Source organism: Thamnophis elegans, chromosome Z (genome assembly GCF_009769535.1).
Source record: "Thamnophis elegans isolate rThaEle1 chromosome Z, rThaEle1.pri, whole genome shotgun sequence".
Classification (NCBI taxonomy): Eukaryota; Metazoa; Chordata; class Lepidosauria; order Squamata; family Colubridae; genus Thamnophis; species Thamnophis elegans.
Genome location: NC_045558.1, coordinates 6,014,034 through 6,034,134, shown reverse-complemented (window position 1 = coordinate 6,034,134; position 20,101 = coordinate 6,014,034). Strand labels below are relative to the sequence as shown.

General features: G+C 45.7%; 1 protein-coding gene across 1 annotated transcript in view; it reads left to right on the top strand.

Annotated features, from left to right (window-relative positions):
• The window catches only part of DLEC1 (DLEC1 cilia and flagella associated protein), an 86,792-nt gene that overhangs the window by 23,986 nt on the left and 42,705 nt on the right, over positions 1 to 20,101 (top strand). Inside the window, exons 14-18 of the mRNA XM_032238265.1 lie at positions 10,022 to 10,214; positions 12,124 to 12,182; positions 14,014 to 14,185; positions 17,748 to 17,841; positions 18,892 to 19,022. Coding sequence (XP_032094156.1) covers positions 10,022 to 10,214; positions 12,124 to 12,182; positions 14,014 to 14,185; positions 17,748 to 17,841; positions 18,892 to 19,022 — 649 coding nt within the window. The remainder of the gene's footprint in view (positions 1 to 10,021; positions 10,215 to 12,123; positions 12,183 to 14,013; positions 14,186 to 17,747; positions 17,842 to 18,891; positions 19,023 to 20,101) is intronic.

Below are 20,101 nucleotides of genomic sequence, written 5' to 3'. Positions count from 1 at the left end.
TGAAGGGTAAAATAGCAACAGGATTTGCTTTCCAGTTACTCACTCTTTTTCTTGAAGGCTTAAATAGGTGAAAGGGTTTAATTATCTGGATTTAGACATCCCTATATGACAAATGCATGGATGGAGTTCATTCACTCCAATGTACGATTGGATCTGGTTTTCACTCCATTTAATCTCTTGAGAATTAATTGATTGGATATATTGGTTTCTTTATTATATTGTCATAAGAGAGCCACTGTCAGCTTCTGCTTTGCTGTTGCTTCAGCTGCCATGAAACGGGAAGGGGGGGGCGTGTATGTGGGAGGGATTTAATTGATGTGCTGGAGGAAGGTTCTAGGATGTACCAGTCGTTGGGATTACGCATGCGTACGTGTTTCCCGCCTGCATCAACGGCCTACACATTCCATCTTCGGCCTGTCTGTTTGAAGTTATCTCACACCTGACATTTGAAGGACTTATGATTGGACTGGAGCTTTGATCCTAAGGGGGGGGAACGGGTTTCCCTATATATCAATTGCTTTCGCGCCATATTATTCAGATCTTGCTTCACTACTGCTCGCTTACCATTTATAATTAGTAAAAGTACTTTGGATTTCCAACCCATGGAGTCTCTTAGTCTTCTTTCCTAATTATGGAGTGGAGTGGGGCGTGACAAGAAGCAAGATCTGAATAATATCCCTTTCCAGGAGATTTACGTCTACCGAGAAGGGAAAGAATGTCTTCTCCGACCAGAGAGGAGGAGGGCGCAACTGGAGGGGATTCCAGTGAACTAGGACCTCCCGACCTTTCTTTACACCAGCCCAGCCCGTCTGACCGACCTTTGCACGAAGATTTATTTCAACTGCAAATTTCCAGTCAGCCTGAACCTTCCCCCCCACCCCGTTGGTCAATTTCAGCGGGGCAAAGAGAGATAGAGACAAGCTGGAATGCTGGGCTCACCCAAAGACCACCTCCACAAACTTCGCTGGAGCCAGGTGCTGTGAGAAAACCTCAGGCGAGTGAAGTCCCTGACTATTGGAGCCAAAGGTACTGTGGGGAAAGCAGAGGGGGCGATGAAGGAGAATGGAGAGGCTATCAGCACCGGGGCCCGATGAGAAAACCCCAGCGGAGTGAATTACCTGATTATTGGGGTCAAACGTTTTTGGAAGAGAGAAGGGGGGAGGAGGAAAGAGACTGGAGAAACTGGCAACGTTACCCACGCCAGGATTCTCCCCCCCCCCCTCGGCCCGTGTCTCCCCCTGCGGCTAGAGGTTTCGCTGATCAAAGAGGACCTCCCCCCCAGCCTCCCCCCCGAAGACATCGAATGGCAAAAATCCCTCCCTTGCCTGTACGTTTTAAAGGGGATTCTACTAGCCTTCCCTCCTTCCTTATGCAGGTGTTTAATTACATGGAAATTTATGGCCGGGACTTTGAATCTGACACTTTAAGGGTCAGAATGATTCTTTTATCTTTGGATGGTGAAGCGGCTACATGGTCGACTGCTTTGCACATGTCTGGGTCTCCCCTCTTAGGGAATTTCAACCGTTTTATGGAGGCTTTCCGTCAACGTTTTGATGACCCATTAACTGAGAAGCGGAACAAATTGAAGTTTTTAACCTTCGACCAAGACGATAGACCTGTCGCCCAATACATCCAGGAATTTCAGTGTCTCTCACAATACATGAGAGGATGGGGGGAGGACGCCCTTCTGGACAGATTTGCCGAAGGGTTAAACGCAGACATTTATCAACAATGTGTCAATCGTAACCTGCCAAGACGCTTAATCACGTGGTTTGAGCATGCTGCAGACGCCGAGCTTGACTTAATCCGTCTGCGTTATGCCACAGAAGAAAGACGGAAGCGGAAGGAGAGGGCTGCCAGGTCCCTCCCCCCTCCTACTACGCAATCGTTTTCCAAACGACGAGGCGACGCGAGAGGGCCCCCTTCTGGCTCCTCCAGACCGTTAACATGCTTTCGTTGTGGCAAGCTTGGGCACACCGCCCCCGAATGTCGGGCTAAACTGCCTCTCTCTGCCCAACCCCCTCCCAGACGTGATGACAAGCCTGCCAGAGGCTCTGACAAGAAGAAGAAGGAGACAGCGTTCGCTGGGGAAACCAACCCCCCTCCTTTTGCCCAGCCATTAAAGGATGACGCAGATGCTAACTCCTCTTCTTCTGAGGACTCTGATGACGACACATCGCCTCGCTGGGTGAGTTCAAACAAGGGGCCCCTTCTCATCCCTATTGAATTAAAAGTTCCTCCTGAGGGGACCCCTGCCACCCTCCTAGCTTTACTTGATTCTGGCTGTTCCCGATCCATGATCAATCCCGCCATGGTAGAACAATTGGGCATCAAATTGCGCACTTTGAAAACCCCGATTGTGTTTTGCCAAATAGATGGATCGATTGCGGGGGGGGGGGGGGGCCCCCATTTTTTTACTGAGCCTTTGGAAATGAAAATGGGTACCCATACTGAATTAATCTCTTTTGTGGTCGCGCCTGGCATGGACAGGCCACTCATTTTGGGCATCCCATGGCTCCGGAAGTGGAACCCTCACATAAATTGGCGGACAGGCCGCTTGCGTGTTCGCTCGAAGGTGCCTCCAGTGGGGGACGGCTCTCCGGACCAACCTGAAGTCACTGACGTTCCTGAAGTAGCCGCTAGAGGGCAGGAGAGGATTGCAGGAGAGGAAAAAATCCCGAAAGAATATTTGGATCTTAGGGACGTCTTCAGCGAGCAATCTTCGGACATTCTACCCCCCCACAGGCCTACTGATTGCTCCATTGACATTTTACCCGGGGTCAAACTCCCAAAACCCCGCATTTACTCCATGTCACCCAGGGAAATGGAGGAGATGCGTTCTTTCATTGACAAAAATTTGAAACGTGGGTTCATTGAACCGGCTCGACCCAAAGTGGCTGCCCCTGTACTATTTCGTGAAAAAAAAGATGGGTCTCTTCGTTTATGCTGTGACTTTCGCAACCTTAACGCAATCTGTACCCAAAACCTCTACCCACTACCATTGATGAAGGACTTGTTAGCGCAACTGGGGAAGGGCCGCATCTTCACGAAATTGGACCTGCGAGAAGCTTACTATAGAGTACGCATTAAGGAAGGGGACGAATGGAAGACCGCATTCAACTGCCCTCTTGGTTGTTTCCAGTTCCGAGTTATGCCTTTTGGCCTACAGGGGGCTCCTGCTGTGTTCATGCAATTTATTAATGAGATCCTGCACGATCATCTCTATAAGGGCGTTATCGTCTATCTGGACGATATCCTCATTTATACTCGCTCTTACGACCACCACGTCAATCTGGTGCGCACTGTCTTGAAAAAACTCCGTGCTGCCAACCTGTATGCCAAATTGTCTAAGTGCGAGTTTCACCAAACGACTATTGACTATCTGGGCTACCGTATCTCCTCGGATGGCGTTGAAATGGACCCTGAAAAAGTGAAGGCGGTCACTGAGTGGGACGCTCCCAAAACTCGTAAACAGTTGCAAAAATTTTTGGGTTTCGCTAATTTCTACCGTCAATTTATTCCCTCTTTTGACAACATTGCTCTCCCTATCACTAATTTACTCAAGACTAAAGGCGACCCGAAGCCTACACCCAATAAGCCTTTGGACTGGACCATGGAATGCCAGGCGGCATTCGAAAAACTTAAACGCCTTTTTGCCGCTGAACCAGTTCTTAAACATCCTGATCTCAACCAGCCTTTCGTCGTCCAGGCGGATGCCAGTGATGTCGCCGTTGGGGCCGTTCTGCTACAAGCCAATGACCAAGGTAACTTACAGCCTTGCGTGTACACCTCACGTAAACTCACTGACACAGAGCGGCGCTGGGCGGTTTGGGAGAAGGAGGCTTTTGCGGTCCGTTGGGCCCTCGCTACTTGGCGCCATTTCCTCGAAGGCTCTAAACACCCATTTGAAGTGTGGACTGACCACAAGAACTTGGAAGCATTACGCACACCTTGTCGTCTCTCCCCCAAACAGATGCGGTGGGCCCAATATTTTAACCGTTTCAATTTCACTCTCAAGTATATCCCGGGCGGAAAGAACTTCATGGCCGATGCTTTGTCCCGATTACCTCAGTATAATTGTTCCAAACTGAGTATCGTCCAACCGCTCTTGGCAGCCCCGGTACTCACACGTCAACAGACCAAAGCTCAGGAGGTAGTGCCTCACGATCTACTTTCTGACCTCAAAGCGGCTCTTCCTCAAGACGACTGGTTCCTGACCCATCGGGACGAGTGCACCATGAGGGACGATCTACCGTGGATTGGTGCTAAATTATACGTCCCCGCTTCCCTACGACTTGTCGTCCTTCGTCGCGCTCATGACTCCAGGATGGCGGGTCATTTTGGGTTCGTCAAGACTTTGCACCTCGTGAAGAGACAATTCTGGTGGCCTTCTTTAAAAAAGGACATTGAACTTTATGTGGCCAGTTGCCCAGTTTGCGCGGCCGCCAAAAAGCCGCCGGGGAAACCGCAGGGACTTCTACAGTCTGTCGCCCGCCCGGTTGCACCTTGGAAGGAGATTTCTATGGACTTTATTGTTGAGCTCCCCGAGAGCCAGGGGCACACCGTCGTCTGGGTGGTCACTGATTTGTTTTCCAAGCAAGTTCATTTCGTGCCTTGCCACAAAATTCCTTCCGCCAAGGCGTTGGCTAAATTATTTCTTTCCCACATCTACCGGTTACATGGGGTTCCCGACCGTATTATCTCCGATCGTGGAGTCCAATTCACATCTAAATTTTGGAGGGAGTTCCTCGCACGCATTGGTTCCACCCAAGGCCTTAGCTCCGCCTACCATCCTCAGACTAATGGCGGCTGTGAACGTACTAATTCCGTCCTTGAACAGTATTTACGTTGTTTCATCAATTATCAACAGGACGATTGGGTTGACTTGTTACCACATGCTGAAGTGGCCTATAACAATTCGGTTCACTCCAGTACGGGCTTCACCCCTTTCCGGGTCGTTTACGGCCAGGATTTTGTTCCTATTCCCGAACTGCCTACGGCCCAACCTCAGGTTCCTTCCGTTGCACACTGGAGCGAACGTCTCAGTCGCCTTTGGCCCCTGACTCTTTCCACCTTGGACGCTGCCCATAAGGCTCATAAGAAGCAGGCTGATAAGAAACGCTCTCAGCCCTATGATTACCACGTTGGAGATTTAGTGTATTTGTCCACGAAATTCTTGCATACTACACAAAAATCGAAGAAATTGGGCCCCAAGTATGTTGGCCCTTTCCCAATTGTTAAAGTTATCAATCCTGTTTCGGTTCGTTTGCAATTGCCCAAGCATCTCAACCGTATCCACCCTGTGTTCCACATTAACCTCATCAAACCAGTTCGGGTATCCAACCTAAGGCCCACGGATGACCCTCCGCCTGCTCCTTTACTTGTGGATGGGGAACATCATTTTGAAATTCGTGACATTCTTGATTCCCGTAGGCACCGTAATCGCATCCAATACCTTGTGGCTTGGAAACATTTTCCCCCCTCCCACACGGAATGGGTTGATAAGTCCCACGTTCGTGCGCCCCGCTTACTCCAGAGATTTTATGCTTCTTATCCCGACAAGCCTTGACTTCTCTCCCCTCCCTTTTTCATTTGTTTTCTTATTTGTCTGTTTCGTTTGTTTTTTCTTCCAGGCCTGACAGCCTTTTTTCCGGGGGACGGCCGGATGTCAGCTTCTGCTTTGCTGTTGCTTCAGCTGCCATGAAACGGGAAGGGGGGGGCGTGTATGTGGGAGGGATTTAATTGATGTGCTGGAGGAAGGTTCTAGGATGTACCAGTCGTTGGGATTACGCATGCGTACGTGTTTCCCGCCTGCATCAACGGCCTACACATTCCATCTTCGGCCTGTCTGTTTGAAGTTATCTCACACCTGACATTTGAAGGACTTATGATTGGACTGGAGCTTTGATCCTAAGGGGGGGGAAACGGGTTTCCCTATATATCAATTGCTTTCGCGCCATATTATTCAGATCTTGCTTCACTACTGCTCGCTTACCATTTATAATTAGTAAAAGTACTTTGGATTTCCAACCCATGGAGTCTCTTAGTCTTCTTTCCTAATTATGGAGTGGAGTGGGGCGTGACAGCCACTTTTCCACTGACCTAGGTCACAGTGTAGTGTGAACAGGGCCAATGTGGAGCCCCTTGGATATCCCAGGCCAAATTTCTCCATTGCAGTTGATCAGTTTTGCTTTTCAAAAAGAAGAGGAGAAAGGGCCACATAACCAAAGAACACAGAAAGCACAAAGAAACCCAGATTGTGGCGTATCAGGGTGAGGTTAAGTACAGACTCTGTGGCTTGATTTCCATAGAAAACAGAAAACTTCCTGTCTGTTCTCTGCTAGACCAAGTATGGCCCAGCTGATTAAGTTTGATGATGTCCAGATTTCCATGGGACAAGCAGATAGAGGAACAAAAGAGTCCATGGGAACTATCCCATAATGATTTAACTGATGGCTCTATCTGGGCATGCAGTGACTGCTTTTAAGACTCTAGTCTCGTACGTTGATTGATTAGGGCATGTTGAAAAGGCATTTGCTGGCAGTTGTCACTGATTTCTTGATTTATTTTAATGATGAATTGCATTGCAACCCACTGCAGTTGCAAGGCTCTAGGTGGTTGCCAGGAATAAAGTCAATGGAAAACAAAAATAAAATATGCACACAGTTACATAACTGGACAATGCTATGAAGAAAAATTAGAAGCCAATGTTTTTGTATTTGTGGGAGAGTCGCTTCTTTTGATTAAATTGCCCTGAAGAATATACAAGCCATGTGCATGGGGGAGAGTACAGGGAGTCCTTGACTTACAACCACAATTGGGCCCCAAATTTCTGTTGCTAAGTGAGACAGTTGTTAAGTGAAGTTTTCCCCATTTAATTACCTTTCTTGCCAAAATTGTTAAGTGAATCACTGCAGTTGTTAACTTAGTAACGTGGTTGTTAAACGAGTCTGGCTTTCCCACTGACTTTGCTTGTCAGATGCTCATAAAAGGTGACCGCATGACTCTGGGACACTGCAACCGTCATAAATATGAGTCAGTTGCCAAGTACCTGAATTTTGATCTACAACGGTCATGAATGTAGGAAATGGTCATAAGCCACTTTTTTCAGTGCTGTTGTTACTTCAAATGGTCACTCACTGAACTGTTGTGAGTCAAGGACTCCTTGTAAATGCAACTAACTTAGCATTTCTCCTCTTCTAGTCTGCCTGAGTCCCTTGCCCAGGCAGGATTTTCTGGAAGAAAAATAGAACAGATAGAATAAATAGATATAATTCTTTATTTGTCCCAAGTGTGATTGGACACACAAGGAATTTGTCTTTGGTGCATATGCTTTCGGTGTAAATAAAAAGACAAGATACATTCTCTGGACCCAGCCATTTTAAGTAACTATCGTCCAGTCTTCCAACCTCCCCTTTGTAGGGAAGGTTGTTGAGAAAGTGGTGGCCTTTCAACTCCAGCGGTCGTTGGATGAAACCGATTATCTGGATTCCTTTCAGTCCGGTTTCAGGCCTGGTTACAGCACGGAAACTGCTTTGGTCGCACTGATCGATGATCTCTGGTGAGCCAGGGATAGGGGTTATTCCTCTATCCTGGTGCTCCTTGACTTCTCAGTGGCCTTCGATACCATCGACCATGGTATCCTTCTACGACGGTTACGGGAGGTGGGAGTGGGAGGCACCGTTCTTCGGTGGTTCTCCTCCTACCTCTCAGACAGGTCGCAGTCGGTGTTGGTCGGAGGACAGAGGTTGACCCCCAGGCCCCTCAATTATGGGGTGCCGCAGGGTTCGGTCCTGTTCCCCTCCTATTTAACATCTACATGAAGCCCCTGGGTGAGATCATACGACGGCATGGGATTAAATACCACCAATATGCGGACGACACGCAACTGTATCTGTCCGCCCCGTGCCAACTCAGTGAAGTGGTAGAAGTGATGTGCCAGTGCCTGGAGGCTGTTAGGGTCTGGATGGGAACGAACAAGCTTGCACTCAATCCCAACAAGACCGAGTGGCTATTGATGCTCCCTCCCAAAGGTGGTCCAGCCATTCCATCACTTAGCCTGGGGGTGAAATTATATGCCCCTCAGAGAGGGTTCGCAATTTGGGAGTCCTCCTGGATCCACAGCTGACGTTAGAACATCACTTGTCGGCTGTGACCAGGGAGACCTTTGCCCAGGTTCACCTGGTGCACCAATTGCGATCCTATCTGGACCGGGAGGCCCTTCGGATAGTCACTCACGCCCTCATCACCTCAAGACTGGATTACTGTAACGCGCTCTACATGGGGCTGCCCTTGAAGAGTGTTTGAAGACTTCAGCTAGTCCAGAACGCAGCCGCGCGAGCGATTATGGGTGTACCTAGGTACTCCCACGTTACACCTATCCTCCGTGAGCTGCACTGGCTGCCCATTGGTCTCCGGACATGCTTCAAGGTGCTAGTCGTTACTTTTAAAGTCCTACATGGCATTGGACCTGGGTACCTGAGAGACCGCCTCCTGCCAATTACCTCCCTAAGACCGATTTGATCACACAGACTAGGCCTTCTCCGGATTTCATCTGCCAGCCAGTGTCGGCTGGCGATCCCCCGGGGGAGAGCCCTCTCTGTTGCAGCTCCAGCCCTCTGGAACGATCTCCCCACTGAGATCCGGACCCTTACTACCCTCCCGGCCTTCCGTAAAGCTATTAAGACCTGGCTGTTCCGGCAGGCCTGGGGCTATTGAAGTATCCAGCCCCACTTCAATTATGAATGTTGGTGTAATTTTTAAACTGTTGTATTGTCTTATTTATCCCCTCTCCCTTTTTATTGTAAGCCACCCGCAGTCCTCCAGGAGTGGGCGGCATACAAAACTAATAAACTAACTAACTAACATTCATCAAGAATCATAAGATACAACACTTAGTGATAGTCATAGATTACTAATAAGCAATCAAATCATACTAGGAAACAAAAAACCCAATATAAATCGTAAAGATATAAGCAACATGGTTATAGTCATAAGTGGGAAGAGATAGGTACTAGGAAAGAGATAACTACTAGGAAGGATGAGAAGAATAATAGTAATACAGTCTTAGTAAAGAATTTGACATTGTTGTGGGCAGGGCCAAATAAGATGCCAGGTGGTATTTATGTTGTAGGACAATCTGATTAGTTAATAACTATCCTCTAAAGCAGTGTGTCTCAGCCGGTGTAAGATGTGTAGACTTCACATTCCAGAATTCTGCAGCCAGCAGACCTGGCCTTACTGCTTGCAGTCTGGAACCTGAGGCCTTCTATAACCAAAACATGAGCACGTTGTTGTTTTCACTGTTCCTCTCTTTCCAACATGGGTGAATCATAGCTTGGTGATGGAACTAGCAGATTTTTGAGCCATAGCTCCATAGCATAGCTTGTGGAAGGCTGCTGAATCGACACTTGGCAAAGCCAGCCAAAAGGGATAGGTAACAGGTGAGAACCAAGCCTTATGTCTCACCTGCTTTGCTGTGAGACATTTGCATCAAGTTACCTGTAGGTGATCAACTTGGAGACCTGGAATGCAACTTGCTGGATTTCTTTGGAAGAACAGTATCCTGGTCCCACAGGCCCATAGTTGCAAGATAGTTAAATGGCTTTTAACTTTGTCCAAAGTAGCTTACTTATAGGTAGAAGTTCCTTGCCTGGGGATTTTGTATATCTCTTTCATTCAGAGAGGTTTATAGTTTTAAATGAAGCAGATGCAGATCCTCTTTCCTATTTACAACTGTTGGTGCTGAATCCAAGATGGTTGGGAAATTCAGTCTCACTGGGACTAGTTGTCCCCCCCCCCCCTGCCCCGCTCATTTATCCTGTTTGGATGCATCAGTGACTACCAAGTCTACAAAGAAAACAGCCAAGCTCAGAGAACTCCAAGGATCTCTCATTTCATCGCTGAGCTACAAATATTCTCCTTTATCGATATTTAACTTAAAGAGTTTTCTTCCATTTCTTTCCTTGCAGGAAAAAAGGACAGTTGCCAAAGCATTTCTTTCTTATTGTCTTTTATACAGCCACGTAGAACTTCCTTTCTTCTGGCAGATAGTGAAGCCCAACCTGCAGTCACCAACACTGGAAGGGAAAATGGACATTGCAGATATAAAGTACAACCTGGATATGGGGACCGCTTTCTCTGTCGTTCCGAATTCTGGGACTCTGCAGCCCCATTCCGATCATCCATTCACCCTCTGTTTCTCTCCACAGCAGGTATGGTTCCCTACCAGGCTTTTAAAAAAGACCCGGCCTGCATTGTCTTTTTTCCGATAAAATAAATACTTCACAAAATTATGTAATTCAAAATGAACTTTACATATTAGCTCAGCGATGGCAAACCTTTTCGGCACCGAGTGCCAAAAAAGGGAGCACTTCACACATGCGCACTCGTCTGAGCTGCGACCAGGAAAAGGAGCTGGGCATGTGGGTGCTGGAAAACAAACTTCCGGTTTCTGGCATGCACATGAGCACCAGCCAGCAAGTCTTATGCTTACTGCTGCGCATACACACTCGCATGCACCAATCAGCTGGCCAGCATGTATGCGCAGGCCAGAAAGCAGAAGACCAGCTTGTACAAAGGCCAGCCGATCATGGTGTTCCTGTGCAAGCCAGAAACCCAGGAGAGAAACAGGCACCGCTACGCGTGTCAGGCAACATGGCTTCGCATGCCACTTTGGGCACGTGTGCCATATGTTTGTCATCACGGTACTAACTGATAACCTGGCGTTGCCCGGGTATTTATTTATCCTAATCCTGTATTAGACAGGAAAAGCCCTGATTTCAGCGACGATTAAATTAGTTGCAAAAGTTTTCCCTGTGCCCTCAGAAGCGTCAAGGAAAGCGATGCCACCTTGTTGTTTTGCTAGCTGATCCATGATCATTTGATTCGCTTTTTTATGATCTTGATTTAGAAGTGGCTTCTTGTCCGCGATATGTGCACTAAGCTGTTCAACATTGTGGTTCTTTTCTCGTATGTTATCTGTGTGAAGTACATCGTGTCGTTGTCGTATTGGTGCAGGCAGGCCGAGTTGCAGTAATGTTTTATTGATTGTGGCCATACATTTCTCTTCAAAATAATCAAAGCCTTGTTGAAAATGTCAGGACCATATGTAATTTCTAATATTGGGTTTTCTCCCTTACCAGAGAGATTCCTCTTGTGGAGTACTGTGAAGCCATTACCATGGCAACTCCACTGCGCTGTACAGTAGAAGCCATTTTAAGGCAGTACCGTAGAAGCCATTTGGTGGCACAACAGGCTGCATCTTTACAGAACCCACATCCTGAGGGGTGTTAGAGGTGTCTTAGCCCCACAGTGTTTTTCTCCAGAGGGTAAATAATCTGTGTACCAGGTTTGACTGAAATTGCTCAAGGCATTCCAGACTTATGCTGGAACATACATACACAAAGCCATTTTTATACATGTAGATAGATAGAAGATAGAGGTGAACCCACCCGTCAGTCTGTTCCAAATAGTTCCATGTCCTCTTTCCTTATGCTTGCTTTTTATTCATTCTGTTGGAAAGTTTAATTTGTTAATGTGTTGATAACTTTTGCAGGAGGCACTCTCGCAAGAGTCAGGTCCTTCCGATAACACATCCAGTTAAACCTGGCACGGCTATTCATTTTCAAAGCTTCACACTCTCCAGATTCTGCCCTGTATTGACCTATTTTGAAGAAGGGAGTGGGGGAAGGGAAGTAAGCTGCGGAATGTAGAGTTCCAGTCTCCTTTGTAGTCAGAATGGACCGCAGGGGCGGACAAAGGGCGCAGATTAAACAAGGATAGAGCAGAAACGATTGGAGCCACAAGGTTTTTGGCGCAGAGCATGTCCGCCAATATTGTGAGGCAGAACAATTAAAGGAGATGCACTTCCATTTCCACAGCTGCTGGGACGGCCTTGGTTGTGGGAAGTCGATAGACACGTGGACAAGTGCTCAGAATTGAGGGGTGCTGTGTGGATTTACCCCCAGTCTTAAATCCCAACTTCAGAGATAATAAACTGCTTCAATCGTGATAAACATTTACTGCTCTGCTCCATGATGAGTAACCTTAAAAGTAAGCAATATGCATATTTTTGAAAGTTCTTTGTACATAAACCGACCATTATTTTTTCCTCTGTTACAGCTAAAGGAATATCACAGTGTGCTTCAAATAGTGCTGGAGGATATCCCAGCCTCACTTTGGTAAGTTTCCATGACGCCCTTCTGATCTGGATAGCTTCCTATTTTGTTACTCTTGGCCAATTAGACTACAGGTAGCCCTCAATTTATGGTTGCAGTTGAGCCTAGAATTATGGTTGCCACTCACGCTGGCTGTCCCAAAGGTGCTTTTTTCAAGAGGCAACTGGACTTTCCAGTTTTTCTTTGAAGATGTTTCGCTTCTCATCCAAGAAGCTTATTCAGCTCTGACTGGATGGTGGGGAATGGAAGGATTTGAAGAGGAATATAAGTCCTTCCATTCCCCCCATCAAGTCAGATGGCGGTTTCTGGCACATGCATGCGTGCCGGCCAGCTGGTCTTCGTGGGCACCGTTTTCCGGGCTGTTTTCGGGCCTTTTTGCGGCTGTTTTCAAGACCATTTCCAGGCTGTTTTTTGGCCTGAAAAACAGCAGGAAAATGTCCAGAAAAACAGCGTGAAAACGGCCCAGAAAACGGCCCGAAAAAAGGACTGTAAACAACTTGAAAAATGGCCAAAAATGCCCCCAAAACAGGCACTCATGCACCGGCCAGCTGGTCTTCGGATTTCCAGCGCTGTAGTGCACACACATGCATGCACATGCACATGTGTTCCAGTTTGGGCACGGTGCTGAAAAGGTTCACCAACACTGAGCTAGCCCCTAGCTGGGATTCCTGAAAGGAAGAAGAAGAATATGTCTTACAGTTCAGTCCTGTCCTGTCTGCTTGAGAGAGAGTTCTAAAATGGTTAGTGAGGTTTGCTCCTAATCGGGAAGGCAACACTTAAGAAACAGAACAATTTTTCTTGGGCAGCAGAAGAGAGGATGGTGTTGATCTGGCGTAGTGCTTAAAATGTGACCTAGAAACCAGGAGACAGTGACTTCTAGTCTTAGGCATGAAAACCTTGGGCCTACCCCTGGGAGATGGTGAGTTCTAGTCCCATCCTAGGTCCAAAAGCCGGCTGGATGACTTTGGGCCAAGAACTGCGAGATGGTGAGTTCTAGTCCCGCCTTAGAAACCAGCTGGGTGGCTGAGCCAGTCCCTCTCTCTCTCACCCCAACCCATCTCACAGGGTGGTTGTTGTGAAGAAAACAGGAGGAAGAATGTATGTTTCATATGTTTGCCGCCTTGAGTCATTTGTAAAGTAATAAAAGTGGGGTAAAAAAAAATCAAAGGAACAAATGTGTTTGTCCTCAGCTTTTGAACTGGTTGCATAAAAAGTGATTTTTATTTTCGAAAAATTAAAAACCACTTTTTGATACAACTATGATAGCAATAGCAATAGCAGTAGACTTATATACCGCTTCATAGGCCTTTCAGGCCTCTCTAAGCGGTTTACAGAGAGTCAGCATATTGCCCCCAACAATCTGGGTCCTCATTTTACCCACCTCGGAAGGATGGAAGGCTGAGTCAACCCTGATCTTGGATGGCTGAGGATCTTCCTAGACCTTTGAATTGGTTCTCTATGGTTACAATGGAAAAAGTGAGCAGCACAATTCCCTGTGGTAAATCGTTATTTGGAATGACCCCCTTTTATATATCTGCTGTAATACATTTACATATGTCGCTTTGTTCATTTTTGTTCGGGTACATAAACATAGCTTTGGGTTTCTATGAAAGTTTTCTTACTTTCCTCCCCCTTTCCATTTTGGTACATTATAGCGATACACCCCTTCCCCCCTGAAAAAGATAATATTTGGGGTGTGTATCATTTGAAAGCTTGCTAGTATATTGGTGAAGCAATTGTGCAAGCACAGTTTCTCTTAAAGGAAAAATCACACTGGTGATGTTCCTTTCAGGATACTTTTCCAAGAGCCATTTTAAGCCTATTTTCTATGCAGTATTCAGAATTCAGAGTACTACGAAAATGGAGAACGGAGAAAGGAAGATGTGATTGTCTTAGAAATCGACACCAAGGGCTCCACGGAACCATTCCAGGTCTTGTTGGAACCTTCTGCTATAATCATTCCAGGAGAAAACTACATTGGTGTGAATATTAGGAGAACGTTTAAGGTAAATTTTTCTTCTGCATCCACGTGGAGTTTAGGGATTGACTGTGCAACTTCATCTGTAAAGGAATGCTACCTCCGTATAATAAGGACAGCCAGTCCTCAACTTACGATCACAATGGAGCCCCAAATTTCTGTTGCTAAGTGGGACACTTGTTGAATGGATTTTGCCCCATTGTGATATCTTTCTGCCATGTTTGTTTGTTAATTTAGTGATGTTAGATCGGGTAAAGGAAGGCACACAAAGGCTCCAGTAACAACAACTCTTTATTACAAGTCAGGTAAACATCCGGCTTAAGACAGGTCAGGCAGCATCCCATTTTAAAGGGGTCTGTCACACCCTTTGACCAATGGGATTAAACCTCTGTTCCCACCGGAACAGAGGACTGTGGTGGAAACCTTTGTTGGGGGGGGGGGGGAATATCTAACAAGTGATAAGGTTGTTAAGTGAATCTGGCTTCTCCATTGACTTTGCTTGGAAGAAGGTCTCAAAAAGTTACCCTGGGACACTGCAACTGTCATAAGTATGAGTCATTTGCCAAGTGTTTGAATTTTTATCACATGCCACAAAAGCCACGATGGTTTTGTGTGAAAAACGGTATTGTCACTTTTCTCAATGCTGTTTAAACTTTGAATGGTCACTAAATGAACTGTTGTAAGTTGAGGACTACCTGTATATTATTCTGGAAAGAATATTTCAAAATGATTTATGCTTGACAGATAATTTGATGATTGCCCAGGTATGCTTTTACTCTCTCCTTCTATACAGCTAGTCCTCGACTTATGACCACATTTAAGCCCAAGATTTTGTGATGTTAAGTGAGACATTTGTAAAGTGAGTTTCGCCCCCATTTCATGATCTTTTTTGTCCCAGTTGTTAAGTGAATCACTGAACTTGATAAGTTAGTAACTCGGTTGTTAAGTGAATCAGCTTCCCCATTGACTTCGCTTGTCAGAACGTTAGAAAAGGGGATCCTGTGACATAGCGGCTGTCATAAATATGAACCAGTTGCCAAGCATCTGAATTTTGATCACGTAATCATGGGGATGCTACAAAGGTCGTAACTGTGAAAAATGGTCATGAGTCATTTTTTTCCAGTGCTGTTGTAACTTTGAACGGTCACTAAATGAACTGTGGTAACTCGAAGACTGACCGTACTTCTCATTTACATTGCAATCCTGCATCAATCTAAACCTTAAATCCATGTTATCAGATTAAGTCCTGGCGATCTAACCTTAGTTAGACACAAAGATATCTTGGCTGCAAGGTTGAGGTAGGCCATGCCCAGGCTGAGCAGGAGGGCTTTCATGCCCCTGTCGGAGCCTGAATCTGCAGAGGAAGATCAGCTGGAACTAGAGTCAACGGAGATTGAGGGGGTGGCTTCGTTGGCTTCGGAGGAAAACGCGGAAGAGCGTGCCAAGTCAGGCTAGGGCAGTGATGGCAAACCTTTTTCTTACTGTGTGCCAAAATTGTGCACGCGCATATGCTATCGTGCGGGCACACGTGCCCACTCAATCTCCCCACCCACCTGTACATGCGCACGTGACCCCTCCCCAGGCTATAGAGGCTTTCTTGAAGCTTGGGGCGGGTGAAAACAGCCCCCCCTGGCCGTCCGGAAGGATGAAAAATCAGGTGGCCGCCGCATACATGCGCACCGGAGCTGACAGCTAGTGTGCCACCAAATAGGCTCCATGTGCCACCCGTGGCACAGGTGCCATAGGTTCGCCATCACGAGGCTAGGGCCTTTCAGGATTGGGACAGCTTGTAAGTAGGGAGTAAGGGGGCAGGATGACCAAGAGAGGCTAAGCAGTGAGCACAGGAGACAGAGCTCACGCAATGAGCAAGGACCACCTGCTCCTAATCCGCCAGCACGGAGAGTGGAGAGAAGGCGAGAACAGCGTAGACTGAGCCGGCTACTTGGGAAGAGAGCACCCCACCTCTCTTCACAAGGCACACTTGGGGATTGAGAATTAAGGAAACACTGTGGGGAGGGTCATTTGTCGGGAACAAACACTGAATTCATGGAGTGTTGAGTGCCGACTTTGAACTCTCCTTGCATTCTTTCTGGATTTCTGGATTACTTGCCTTGCTCCTTCGCTTTCTGGACTCCTCTGTTTCCCCTGCTGGATTTCTTGCTTTGCAGCCATGTTGTGTTGGACTACTTGCAGCCAGAGGCTGCTGGAGGTGTGTGTGTGTGTGTGTGTGTGTGAGTGATATCACTTTGCTCTGGGACTTGCCAGAAATGTGGGAGCGTTTGAGCCAATTTGGAGCAATAAAGGGGTGGCTTGAACTGCCAGCTGCCTTTGTTAATTCTGTGCCGTGCACCTGGTCAAGGGCAGAGCCAAATGTATCATCAGCCTGGACCCCCTCCCACTCCGAAAAAGATCTAAGTCCTTCCTCTCCTTTGAAGTCCATTGACTCTTATCTGATGCCAATTTGCCCTTGCCATTAGTAAATCAGATTCTTCTTTTCTTGTGCCTGACAATTGGTTATATCACATCCAAGAAACGGCTTATTACTGTCCTCTATAAGTTATTTATTATTGATGTTTACGTCTTCCTCATTTGCATCCTTCTGATCCCTCCTTGAATTAATAGCATTTCTCTTTCTGGTCACTGTCATCTCTATAAGCGTACTTTGGGATAATTCAGGTAGTCCTCGACTTACAACAGTTTGTTTAGTGACGGTTCAAAGTTACAACAGCGCTTGAAAGAAGTGACCGTTTTCCATACTTATGAAAGTTGCATGATCAAAATATCAGATGCTTAGCAACTGACTCATATTTATGACAGTCGCAGTATCCCGGGGTCATGTGATCAACCTTCTAACAAGCAAAGTCAATGGAGAAGCCAAATTCACTTAACTACCGTGTTATTAACTTAACAACAGTGGTGGGTTCACTTAACAATTGTGGCAAGAAAGGTTGTAAAATGAGGCAAAACTCACTTAACAAATGTCTCACTTAGCAACATAAATTTTGAGCTCAATTGTGGTCGTAAGTCGAGGACTACCTACGGTATACTCCATAATCTAATGTAGTGGAGCGTGGACCACAACAGCTTGTGCTAAATGTTTGTTTGTTGTTGTTGCAGCAAATTGGACATGGCTGCCTTGTGGGAAACTATGTTTTACACACAGGTAGTTCCTGACTTAAAACAACTTATTCTTGCCTCTTGAACTTAAAACCAACGCAACATCCTCATGGTTACATGATCAAAATTGGGTGCTTCGCAACTGCAATATATTTACGAAGGTTGCAGCATCCCGGGGTTGTGTGATCACCATTTGCAACCTTCCCAGCTGGCTTCCAAAAAGCAGGGGGAAGCTGGATTTGCTTAATGACTGCATGATTTACTTAACAACTGCAGTGATTCATTTAACAAACATAACAAACAAGGTGATAAAATTGGGCACAATTCACTTAGCAACTGCCTTGCTTAGCCATGGAAACTCTGGTCCTAATGGTGACCGTAATTCAAATGCAATCTGTGTTTTAATTAAATGAAAATGAAGACTTTTATCCTGTATGAGGGGATTAACTGCTCCTTCATTTTTTGAATTGTAGATGCTTAATAACAGCAACTCTGCCATCACATTTAGATGGGGGAAAATCTTTGACTGCGACATAGTGGAAGTTGAACCTTCTATCGGAAAATTAGGTAAAATATCTTTTTATTGTTAGCTATAATAAAGGGAACATTAAAATAAGGAAATTTGGTAAGACCACAATTGGAATACTAAATCCAGTTTTGGTCGCCCTGATATAAAAAAGATGTAGGAACTCTAGAAAAAGTTCAGAGAAGAGCCACAAAGATCATTAGGGACCTGGAGATTAAACCATCTGATGATTAAGGGAACTGGGAATGTCTAATGATAGCAATCTTCCAATATATGAGGGGCTGTTACAGAGAAGAGAGGGTCAACCTATTTTCAAAAGAACCTGTAGAAGAAGAAACAAAGGATGGAAACTAATCAAGGAGAGAAGCAACCTAGAATGAAGGAGAAATTTCCTGACAGCAAGAACAAAGTATAAGACGCACCAAGGTTTTGAAGAGGCAAATTAAAAAAAAAGTTTTTTGCTCTCTGCAAACCTCCCAAAAATGGCCCGTTTTTCACAAAAACGGTTTTTTTTCAACAAAGGGGCAGGAATAGCCCTTAGGAGGCTTGTAGAGTGTTCCTGGGGGTGTGGGTGGGAGGGGGCAAAACAAGCAAAAAATGACCCTTAAAAAAAAGGACATTAGGAAGCTTATAGGGTGCTCCTAGGGTCTGGTGTGGGGGCAAAATTGAGCAAAAAACCCACCTTTTTTTTTGCTCATTTCTGCCCTCCCCAGCCCCCAGGAGCTCTCTGAAAGCCTCCTACAAGCTATGCACGGCCATTTTGGTGAAGGGGCAAGGTTTCAGGAGGCAAAAAATGCTGTATTCACTGTATAAGATGCACCAAGATTTTCACCCTCTTTTTTGAAGGAAAAATGTGCGTCTTATACTCCAAAAATATATGGTAATCAGTGGAACAGAATTTGCCTCCAGAAGTTGTCGGTGTTCCATCACTGCTAGTTTTCAAGAAGAGATTGGACAACCATTTGTCTCAAATGATATAGGGTTTCCTGCTGGTTTTAATTTGGGAAAAAATGTTGGCTTTTTAAAAAATCTGTATCATCCCCCCATTCCTCCCATCCCCCAGATAAGTGTAAGAGGCTTGTCTTTTCTAGATGCAGGCACAAGTCATGTGTTTGAGTTTGTGATCACCGGAGGGAAGCCAGGCCATTCCTGTCACAAGCTAGAGTGTGAAATCACTTTCTCACAGGATCCCGTCTTTTTGTACATCGAGGCCGACTTTAAGGTAGGAAGGTCTTCAAGAGATTTCACCTCTTTCAGGTGAATTTTTGCGACATCCTCTCTATGGTTACCTTGACTGGCAATTCTGAGAGATGTCGTCATGCTTTATCGGGCCAGGAGGAATGGATTATGCATGCATGTATGAGGATACCAGATTTAAATATATGAAATGTCTTATTATTTTGCTGATATCGAGCAGAGAAAAGCTATTCCCACTGTAATGGGAAAAAATGAGGAACAGAACGGAGAGAGGCTGTCATTCCTGCATCCTTCAATCTTGTTAACATCTGGCTATTTCAGAAAGCTTCAGAGATTGAGTATTTCTGGTCTTGATGGATGTTTGGTTTCATGTTAGTGGATAGTGTTTAGGAACAGATTATCCTGGAGAAAATCTATTGGCTGTATCTGTTTACAAGAGCGGATAAACATATAACTAAGGCAGAATACCAACAAATAGCCCAAACTTGCAAAGATGAACTCAGGAAAGCTAAGGCTCAGAATGAAGTAAGACTTGCAACAAATATCAAAAACAATACAAAGGTTTCTTTCAACACATAAATAACAAGAAAAAAGTCAAGGAAACAGTCAGTCAACTAAAGAGAGAAGATGGCAAGGAAGTAATGGGCAATAGAGAGAAAGCAGAGCAGCTTAATTCATTCTTTGTATCCGTCTTCACGCAAAAAGAAACCAGCCCAACCTACAAAAAACCTATTTTACACTTGTAAAGGACAGAGTAGAAATAAAAAAAATTAAAATAAGCAAAGAAATGATAAGAGAACAACTGTCTGACTTTGACAAAAATAAATCACTGGGACCTCATGGGTTACATCCCAAAGTTCTGAAGGAGCTGGCAGATGTCATCTCAGAACCATTATACCCAGCAGTGGGTTTCACATTTTGTTATTATTAGTTCATTACATGCGCACCTGCTCGCTTTGCGCCCCTTCCATGCATGCACCCAGTCTCAAAAAAGTGCCTAAATAGGATGGTAGATTTCTGCTACCGGTTCAGATAAACCAGTTCGAACCGGCTGAATACCACCTCTGATTGTACCATATATTTCAAAGATCCTGAGGAACCAGG